This window comes from Amphiprion ocellaris, chromosome 2 (genome assembly GCF_022539595.1).
Source record: "Amphiprion ocellaris isolate individual 3 ecotype Okinawa chromosome 2, ASM2253959v1, whole genome shotgun sequence".
Classification (NCBI taxonomy): Eukaryota; Metazoa; Chordata; class Actinopteri; family Pomacentridae; genus Amphiprion; species Amphiprion ocellaris.
In genome coordinates, this window is record NC_072767.1 from 9,399,360 (window position 1) to 9,409,816 (window position 10,457).

Sequence of the window (10,457 nt, forward strand, 5' to 3'; positions counted from 1 at the left end):
AGCAGAAGTGACTCATTCTTCTTATCCTGGGACGGTCCTTATGTGAGCTAGTTTCATTGTAGTACTTGATGGTTTTTGTGACTGCACTTGAGGATACACTCAAAGTTCTTGAAATTTTTTCTATCGACTCACCTCTATGTCTAAAAGTAATGATGGACTGTCATTTCTCTTTACTGACTTGAGTGGTTCTTGCCATAATATGGATTACAACAGTTGTCAGATCCTCCTGAGAACCAAGGGAAAAAAGTGTCTTACAATTTCTCTTTTTGTGTGATGTCCTATCCATTTGGGCCTAAAAAAACACTTTACAATTTTCATTTTTAAAAAAATATTTTTTATTTTAATTTCACAGCATGTCCATTGTAGAGGACAGCAGGACGATATCGGCCTGAAAATAGAACTGAATGTAGAAAATGAGAAAAAAAGGAGCATATTATATCTTTACAATGATATTCACCCAAGAACACATTCAATTTGAACAAAAACAATAAAATTTTGTCTCACTCTTCTATGACTTGTTGCTTGCAAGGACAAAATGTATGTAATAATACATTACAACGTAATGTAAAACATGTATTATGTTCAACAGTGAACTACGAGACATAGAACATAAGTAGTTCTGCTTTTTTTCTTTCTCTGGAAATTTTAACTGTGATAATCCTGGAAGCAAGTTTTCTTTTTGGTTATGCAGAGGAGCATCTTGCATTTGGTGCACCTGATGTATGTCTTGCCATTGCAGCCCTTGTTCCTGCATCTTTCTGCATGTTTGATATCCATCATCTCTGGCATGTCCCTGGCTCCTAGCTTGCGTACAGATGGCTCTGGTTGTGGGATCCTCATTTTGGTTGGTGGCTGATACTCTTCCTCACTGTCTTCACTGCTGTCATCAAATGAAAGACTATCCAGTAGCTCTTCAGCCAGGTGCAATTTGAAGTCCAGGTACTGCTTTGTGTTCTTAGCTGGTCGATTCAGCGTTTTGCTGTCAGACTTGTACTGGATCCAAGCACTTGTGATGGCAACATCAAAAAAATGTGTCATCACACGTGATGTCCACTTCTTGGTCCTGGTTGACATGTGGTAAAAGCTTAGCATTCGGTCACAGAGGTCTACGCCACCCATGTCGTCATTATATTCCCTGATTACTGCTGGCCGTCTCACCTGGACATGACTTTTGTCTTTGTTGGACCATCTGCTATAGATATCATCTGGATCTTTCCCAAAGACAGTGGATGCCATGAGAAGTGGTTTATTGTCAAACCATTTAGTCACTGCCAGTTCAGGTCCCCTCCGGACCAACGTCACCGAAGCCCCTCTCCCTTCTTTTCTCAGCTGCTTATCTCCTGGCAGCTGGCATTGCTTTGGAACCCTGTTCTTCATAATGGTTCCAGTTGCTGGAAGACCCTTTGATAGCAAAGCGTCCATGAGACTGATCGTTGTAAAATATCGATCAAAGAACACATAAGTTCCTGTAGGAACTGACTCGACCATTCGCAAGACTGCTGCAGCTCCAACTCCCAGTCTTTGGCCCCTGAATGTGTTCTTGCCCCGATAGACTTCGAAATCCAGGACCAGACCGTTAGGAGAGGCAAGCACAAAAACCTTTAGGCCAGTCGGGTTTGGCTTTTCTGGGACATATTGCCTGACTGGGCAGCGGCCTGTGAACGGGATGATTTGCTCGTCAACGCACACCTTGTCACTCCTTGGAAGGCTGAGACAACCTTGCCTCACACAGTCAAGCAATGGTCTTACTCTCCAAAGAATGTCTGACTCTTTTGCCTCTTCAGTTACATCCAGGTCATTGACAATCTTGAGTGAGCTCCTCAGCTTGTAGAACCTATCCCTTGTCATTCTCCTGCTAATAACTGGCACTTTAGTCTTTTTAGCCCAGAACATTTTGACTCTGGGATAGCCAAGACAGGCCATGTGTACTGTTATGCCAAAGAAAACCTTGACTTCTTGGGCAGTAGTATTCAGTAACACTCCTGTAGTTTGCAGCTGTCTTTGATTTGTAAAAGCTGCCAGATCCTCAAAGATTTTGTCATCAATGTACTGTGAAAAGTATTGGATTGGACTCCAGTATTCACGAATTTTAGGGTCATCTTGACAGCCAGGAAGCACAGGTAGCACAGGTGTGAATCTATTATGATGGATGATCAAGAAAAAACACACAAAAAAATTCAAGTTAATAAAAAGAGTAACAGTGAAATTTTTTTCTCAGCTCAAGCATGTTAGAAGGCAAATAATTCCACAAAATGACTCTTGACAAGGCTCACCTGTTAATTCAAAACCATTCCAGGAGACAACTTCATGAAGCTGACTGTGAGAATGCCAAGAGTGTGCAAAACTGTCATCAAAGCAAAAGGGGGCTACGTTAAAGATCTAAAATATAAAACATATTCTAATGTGTTTAACATTTTTTTCTTTACAATATAATTCCATGTGTTCTTTCATAGTTTTGATGCTTTCAGTATTAATCTACAATGTAGAAAATAATTTAAATTAAAAAAGCGGTTGAATGAGAAGGTATGTCTAAATTTTTGACTGATACTATAGATGTATATTTGTTTTTTCTACTGGTGGATTTGCTGCTATAACACTGCACATGTATCTACTGTGATTATCTTGTTTGTTGGTATAATTTGAGCTCCTCTTCAGTGGCTGCTAGTTCTCTTTGTAAATAGCTTATCATTTAGTCAGCAGTCTCTATTAGCACTGGCTAATAAATATTTGAAATGACAATCTTAAAATATATGTACCTTTTCAAATAAATTTGTATATATTGTAGACCTTCACTGTGAGCAAGTGTTAAGCCCGCAAAATTAACATTTAGACACAGCTCTTTTTCAAAGATGTGTGAAGTTAGGGTTGCAAGCCAAATTTTTGAAAGACAATTTTTACAGTGAATTTACACCTGAAATTTCTTCCAGACCAGGACAACAAAGCCTCTGTTTCCATATTGTGCTTTCTGTTATTTAAACTAAAGGTCAGTAATGTGATGCCAGCAACAGCACTTCACATTAATCAATTATAAATCCAGAGGCTAAGATGTAACAACGAGGGGAGTGAGGAATTACAGAAAGACAAGCTCAAGTATGTTCAATGGAAATACGGCAATGGGAACCGGTTACCTGAGAATAGAGATAAATTGACCCAAAAGACATTGCTATGATTGAACTCTTTACCCCATGTTTCCTGTCTCTCTCTCCACTGTGCACTATACTAAATTCCAAAAAAAACCTCAATAAATATAGACATTCAATTGATTCCTAAGATAACCATCGCCAACCAAGCTAATCATTACAATTCAGTGCAGACTGTAAACATCACCTCCTTAACCTGTAAATAGCTATCTATGTGACTTTCATTGTCTGTAGGCAGCAAATTAATACAATTAAGCTAATAAAAATATTTTATTAAAGTATTTTGCTATTCACAAAGGTGAAATTCACATGCCACTTTATCATAAATCAAAATAAACCTACAAGCAGTTAAAATGAGTTTCCTCCATAGGGTGGCTGGACTTAGTGATAGGGTGAGGAACTTAAACTAGAGTTGCTGCTCCTTTGCATCAAAGGGAATCAGTTTGGTTGGATCCAGCATCTAATTAGGATGCCTCCTGGGTGACTCCCTTTGAAGGATTGTAAACTGAGAGGAGACCCTGAGGTACAACTGAAACTTGCCAGAGGGACTGTATATTTTATCTGGCCTGGATACTGGGAAAAGGAAGCTCTGGAATGATGTGCTTAGCCTGCTGCTGTTACAAACTGACTCTGGATGGATGGAATGTACAAAAACAGAGGCAGATAAAATAAATGAATAAATAATTGTTCTTTTGTTTCTTATTTTGTGACTGAGAGCTGAAATCACAGCTTAGTGTTTAATAAGCAATTGAAATGAACATTTTTTGTTTTTCTGTTTGACAATTTTTTAAATAGATGAGGTTACCACTGACTTGACATGAAATGCTTCAGCTGAAATAAATATAATAAATAAATAGCCAATAAATAAATAAGTGAAGTTGATTAGATTTCCTTGCAACATTTTGTGGAGGTAAATTCAGTGTGGTGAAGCTTCATTTAGCTGAGACACAGTTGTTGTACTTTATCCACCCACCACAAGCTAGGAAGTGAATGCACTGATTGCTGCATCACCATGAAGTTTGACCTTGTGGAATATTTATGTAAGATAGGAAGAATCGATTTGTTGATTCAGTTCTTTTTCATTTATTCAGAAATGTTTGTTCTGGCTCTGCCTGTGTCGTACTATGCTGTGACAACAAAGCTGGTAGAACACGTGTAGCACTACACTACCTTTGCTGCACATAGGGGTGTATCTGCCACATTAAATCTCAGCATTCAAAGTGAACTCCATGGCTACTGCCATTTTCTGGTGTGGGTGTAACGACGGACTGCCGATACCAAAGATCAGTTAAATAGTAAACTGAAATGAAACCAATACACCCTTTAATTTCTAAAAGCATTTATTGAGGTATTGTAGTATCTGACCTGAGACGTGTTGCTTATCAGAATGGGATGGAATGTGTTTTTTCTGTTGAAGGAATTCAATGCCGTGTTTAGATAGGGGTCCCAATGTCCAGGAAGTTGATCGATGGGGCTCTTTGGGTGCCACAAAGTCAAGGGGGTTGATTGAAGGGGCCCTTTGTTTTTATTGTGGTCCTTTAACAGGAACCATATGTTATGACTTCATATGTGACCAACGCTATATAAGCGGGTGGATACTGTTGTTCTGGGAGGTTCATATTGGCTTTGAATTCTCCATCGGGCAGAGCATGGTGCCTGATCAGATGTTGTGTTCTTTGCAATAAAATTATTATTAAGCAAGTCAGTGTCAACGGATGTTTTCTTCAACATATGCACATCCTCGATGTCTGAGAAATTACAGTATATGTTGTGATGTGTTTGTTTCTTTGTTTGTTGGAGCACATGGTTTGCAGCTGTGGTGCCAGGCAGTTCCATCTGGGTCTTCACCTGTAAACATAAGTAGCAGGTGATTCTTGGCAGTAGATGTTGTAGTAGAAAGAAGCTGTGTGACCAAGTGTCACACTAGCTAAGATTAAAAGTACACCAGCAATAAGTTTTTACCCACTGTTAAAAAGAATGGAATGCAGTTTTAATTTGATTTAGAATTGTTTCACGGAAAATGAAAAAACTAAAATATAAAAATAAAAATAAAACAGAAGTCCCAGAGTTAAAAGATATGCTTAAAGTCCCAATAATGAAGAAAAACGAAGTCACTCTAAGGTCCTTGGGCAAAGTCGTGCTTAATCCCCTACAGAGCCTCTTCGGGCCTCCATACAGTAGTCCCTACCACAGCTTCCATTCCTCTACCATTGCTGCTGCTCAGTCCCTCATGTCCCACTCCCATGTCATCCCAGTCCACTTGGTGCTACAGCTTGCCCCGTCCTCCTCACACCTGTAAAGTTAAAGAGCGGGGAAGGCACCAGCTTCAGGAACAAAATCACACACACAAGTAAAACCACACACACACACACACTGGCTGCGCTCAGGTTCAATATCTTTCCTTCACTTACCTGTTTGTGGGCGTTGTATCAAGCCTCTGTGGTCCTGTCAGCCAGAACCGGGCCCAGAAGAACCCCTTTGGTCGAGATGACAGCTTCTCTGGATGCAGTAAATCAAATGGCTGTGAAAGGGGTGATCAAGCTCAGGTTAGACCTCATTCTGGGGCCAGATATTTCTCTCCTAGTAAACCAAACACCAGCGGGAAGTTATTTTCTAGTTCTAGGCAGGACACATGTTGCTATCAGTGTAATGAGATAAGTCACACACAATACTCATGCCCTGCCACTAGGCAGAGTAAGCCCTTTCTTTTGTGCTCAGTTCCTGGATATAATTATCCAGCCCCAGTTCAAGAAGAAGCACTCACTTCGCCATCATTAGTGAATGGTCAGTGTGAGAAGGCCCTTCAAGACTCTGGTCGTTTTCAGTCTGCTGTTCTGCCAAGGTTAGAGCCCAGAGAACTGTGGAGTGAGGTTACTTCCAACATCAGATGTGTTCATGGTGATGGCATACCATACCATACCATACCACACAGCTGAGGTTTCTCTTACGGGTGGTGGTCAAACTTACCTCCTGTCAATAGCCTTAGTGCCCATGTTGCCATATGCAGTTTTTCTTGGTCACAATGTCCCCACACTGCTTGACTTGATAGAACAGGCAAGATGAGACAGGAAGCACATCAGGCATCAATTGAGCAGCCTAAACAACAAGATCAGCCAAGTCTTCAAACAGCAGTAACAGCATGTGATATTGCTATGACAAAAGGTCAGAAAGCAAAGAATACCCTTGAGGAGTTACCTTTGTTTCATGCCAAACTTGAGTCAGGACCAATCAAACTGCCAAAGCCCCGTGCACAGTGAAGAAGGGAAAAGCGGTTGGCTACGGACAGGGATCAATGTGAAGAATCAGCAGAGCCCAGCCAGCCTTTAGATTTCTACATTCCCTCTGACATAGCAGCACTGCACAGCAAACTGACCCCACATTAAAGCCATAGTTTGACAGGGTCTCAGAGGTTGAGGGTGTGAGTCAGAGCAAGGCAGACCGCTTAGCTGAGGCTATGCATGTTGTTCAAAATGGCATTCTGTACCAGCATAAGGACAAGGTTGAGGTCTTGGATTTGCTACTGAGCCTCACACAGAAAGTGATAGAGCTAGGTCATTCTATTCCTTGGGTAGGCCACCTAGCATTCCAAAAATCACTCAATAGGATTGACAGTAGGTTTGTCTGGCCAGGCATGTACACCAATGTCAAAGACTTTTGGGCTTCATGTGAGACATGTCACCTAACATCACCCAGGGGGAGTGGTCCATGCTCAGCTTCAGCCATTAGCTGTCATAGACACACCATTTGACAGAATAGGCATGGATGTAGAGGAGCCCCAAGAAAGAAGTGCAGGTGGCTCTGAGTACATCTTAGTAAGCTGTGACCATGCTACTCGTTACCCTGAGGCCTTTCCCTTCAAGTCTGTTAAGGCCAGACAACCAGACAAGTAGCTAACTGTCTTTTCCAGCTATTCTTAAGGGTAGGCATATCTTGAGAGCTTCTCACAGAATGTGGCACAAACTTTCTTTCCAAACTTTTGAAGCAGGTGTATCAATTGCTAGGAGTGAAGGACAGTAAGAACCCCCCCATGTATATATATATATATATATATATATATATATATATATATATATATATATATATATATATATATATATATATATATATATTTATATAAAAACTGTTTTTACATTGTGAATATGCAGGGCTGTGTTATTTTGTCTGATTCCATTTTGTTGTTTTTCACAGTAAAGATCAGGGGTGTCAAACTCATTTTAGTCCAGGGGAAACATAAAGCTCAATATGATTTCAAGTGGGTCCCAGTAAAATCACAGCATAATAACCTAAATCACCACAACTCAACTTTTTCGCTTTGTTTTAGTTTGAAAAAGTGCATTCTGAAAATGTTCACAATGTTTTACAAAACATTATGATCACCCTGAAATTTCTTAAGAAAAGCAAGTTCAATTTCAGCAGTATTATGCCTCAGTTGATCATTTACACATGTGCATTGCAACTGACAGATCACAGTTTATCTACAAAGGCACAAAACATTCAGTCACAGCTGTATGGAACTGAACAATCGAGTATTTTACTTTATGATCAAAACAACTTGTCAAGGTCTAGAAATTATTTAAAATTTACAGTTGTACAAATTTACAATTTACAATTAGTTCTCTTCTTCTCTGTCATTTTTACACTTTGCAAAGTAGTCCCACACGCCGAAATGGACCATCTGGCCAGCTGGTTTTGGACTGTGGGCCGTATGTTTCACACCCCTGGTAAAAATAATCAGAGTACAGTGTTTCTGTCGTAGTTTCTCTTTAGACCTCAAGGATGTGCAGATGTTGAAGAAAACGTCCGCTGACACTGTTGCTTTTGCATAATATGATTTTATTATATAATAAAGACAGCATCTGAACAGGCCCCATGGAGACTTCAGAGCCAATGTGAAAATCCCACTTGAACAAAGGTCTGGTGGTCATTTTATACCCTTTGGTGACGTATGAGGCCACAACATCTAGTCTCTGTTAGAAAACTTGGTAAAAACAGGATACATGTGGGCTAGTGAAATGGGAAATAACACCAGACACAAACTAAATTTTGGGTTTTTTTATTCCTCGACTGCTCCAGAAGAAGAGAGAAGCGTTAACATATATTTGGAGTGATTTTTGGTCTATTCTCATAAATGCAGGAAATTCATTTATCCGATAACTTCAGTGCATAAACACTTCAATGCATAAACCTCTCAATTTTAAGTGCACAAATTCTCTAAGGCACAACCTTTTAGTACATAAACCATCTAGTGCAGAACTCAATGCATAAATCTTCTAGGGCATAACCCTTTAGTACAAAAAGGTATCAGTCTAAGTGCATAAACAACTGCAGTGGTTGTCCCTAATGAAATAAAATAAAACAAACAAAATACACACAACCACACAATTAACAAACCACTGGTTATCAGTAACAGCAACAGGTAATAAAATAAGTTAGTATACAGTTTGCATATACTCACAGAAATCTTTGAGCTAGCTGAGCTAGTTCACATACACACATCGCGGCAGGACATAAAACACCGTTTCCCCCAGTCTTTGTCAGTCAAGCATCACCACATCGGTACTCCGGGAAAAGTCCACCATGCGTCGGTCTCTTTTTCTTCCTGCTTTCTCTGTATCGCTTCATGTCTGGCTTCCCGCGGTTGATTCTACAACCCGCACAGGGCACAGCGCCTCCTCGTGGCCAAAATTGCGAGTTGCCAGTATTCCACTTGGCTACATACAGGATACAGGATACCCCCTTAGACCAGACCCCTCAATTCTATAGGGCCCATCCGTCACGTTGCACAATCCCCAGGCACAAAAGCCTCTTCAACATAAATGTTCCCAAAACCAAAACAGAAAGACATATATCTAATGTCAGAGACTACCTTTTTACGTAGGGAAAGAGGAAACGTATTGTAGCAACCCTGCAGTTATGTTTCATCACTCTTAGGCAGGATGTTCAGTAGGCTGTTACTGTGTGTGTGTGTGTGTGTGTGCATGGATGTGAATGTGACAGGTGGAGGGCGGAGCGAGCGTGTGGCCGAGGTAAGCGAGCGTGTGCCTGGGAGCGTGTGTTCGTGAGCGCGCATGAAGCTGAGATTAGGAACGAGCCTAGCCTGTGGTTGTCGGTTTTGTTCTTTTGTTTTGGCGTGGTTACGGCCGACAGTAACCGTGTTCTGTGTTCGGTGGGCTATTAAAGCGTCGGAACGTTGACAACGTCTCCTGCCTCCTTCTTCCGTCCAGCCGGACGCTACAGTATGTTTTCCCACAAATTGGTGGATCACTCAGTCCATACATTACACTAGATTTCATCTTTTAATGTGTCCCACCGGATATACCACATCACATTAGTTCCTATCCACATGCCCTCAGTACATCTCTCCCCTTTTTTGCTTTGTGTACACATTTCTCCTTTTTCCTTACTATCAAACTGTTCTTGCTTCTGCATTAACAAATACTAAACATATTGAACTTCAGAGCCCATAAACATTCAAGCGCTTTTATAATGTTAACAAATAGTATTCAACTTCTTTTTCCTTCTCTCTCGCTTGTGGTTACATGGTCAAAATCATAGTCTCTTGCAAAGGCTGCAAACTTGGCTGCTGAAAACTGGGGGCTATTATCTGTGACAAGGGTTTCAGGGACCACATGCCATGCAAAAATATCCTTCTTTTTGTTGATCACTGGGACTGCAGTTGTAGAGGCAAGGTTTGCAACTTCAGTATCGGGAAAAGTAGTCGATCACCAACAGGTACATGGCACGATTCCACTGGAAGAGATCTGCTGCTGCCATGGCCTATTAGGGAGTTGTGTCGTCATGAAACAACATTTGCATGCCGCAAACGCCGGCTGTCAAAATCTGTCGGCTGACACATCACACACTGTCAGTGAGACGCTTCTGATGAAGGCGAGAGCTTTCGCCGAAACGGTCAAGAAGGTAATCAACATCTATCTAATCATTTTATGTCTGAACAAAATAACTCAAACTACACTACCGAGTGTTGTACACAGTGAGGCTGCAGCATTATCAGCAAAATAATCCACTTCTGTGGGAGTAAAGTTATAATAACTGACCTCCATTTTATCAGTAAATAGTTACTATACATGACTGCTATACAATCCATTGTTGTGAATTGAAATGTTATCAAAAAATGGCCAGACAGAAAAGGGCCCTGGGGAAATACTGTTAGCTGTTCACGTTCTATGCCACAAGTCAGGACAAGGTCAAGGATGTGATTAAAATTGTGAGTCAGTTTATTTACGCATTGAGAAAAGCCAATTGAGTCCAATAATGAATTAAATGCAGTCGTAAGGCTGTCACTATCAACGTCAACAT

General features: G+C 40.7%; 1 protein-coding gene across 1 annotated transcript; it reads right to left on the reverse strand.

The window, feature by feature from the left end:
* Nucleotides 1–395: 395 nt before the first annotated feature.
* Nucleotides 396–7,108, reverse strand: LOC129350173 (piggyBac transposable element-derived protein 3-like). Its single transcript, XM_055015821.1, has 2 exons — nt 5,552–7,108; nt 396–5,433 (listed from the first exon to the last, which is right to left on the reverse strand). The coding sequence occupies exon 2, from the start codon at nt 1,921–1,923 to the stop codon at nt 646–648; it is 1,278 nt and encodes a 425-aa protein (XP_054871796.1). The 5' UTR covers nt 1,924–5,433; nt 5,552–7,108; the 3' UTR covers nt 396–645.
* Between the last annotated feature and the right edge of the window lie 3,349 nt (nt 7,109–10,457).

Bases quoted from the DNA above. Each gene is read 5' to 3' on its own strand.
- LOC129350173 (XM_055015821.1), bottom strand. From the start codon at position 1,923: ATGGCCTGTCTTGGCTATCCCAGAGTCAAAATGTTCTGGGCTAAAAAG.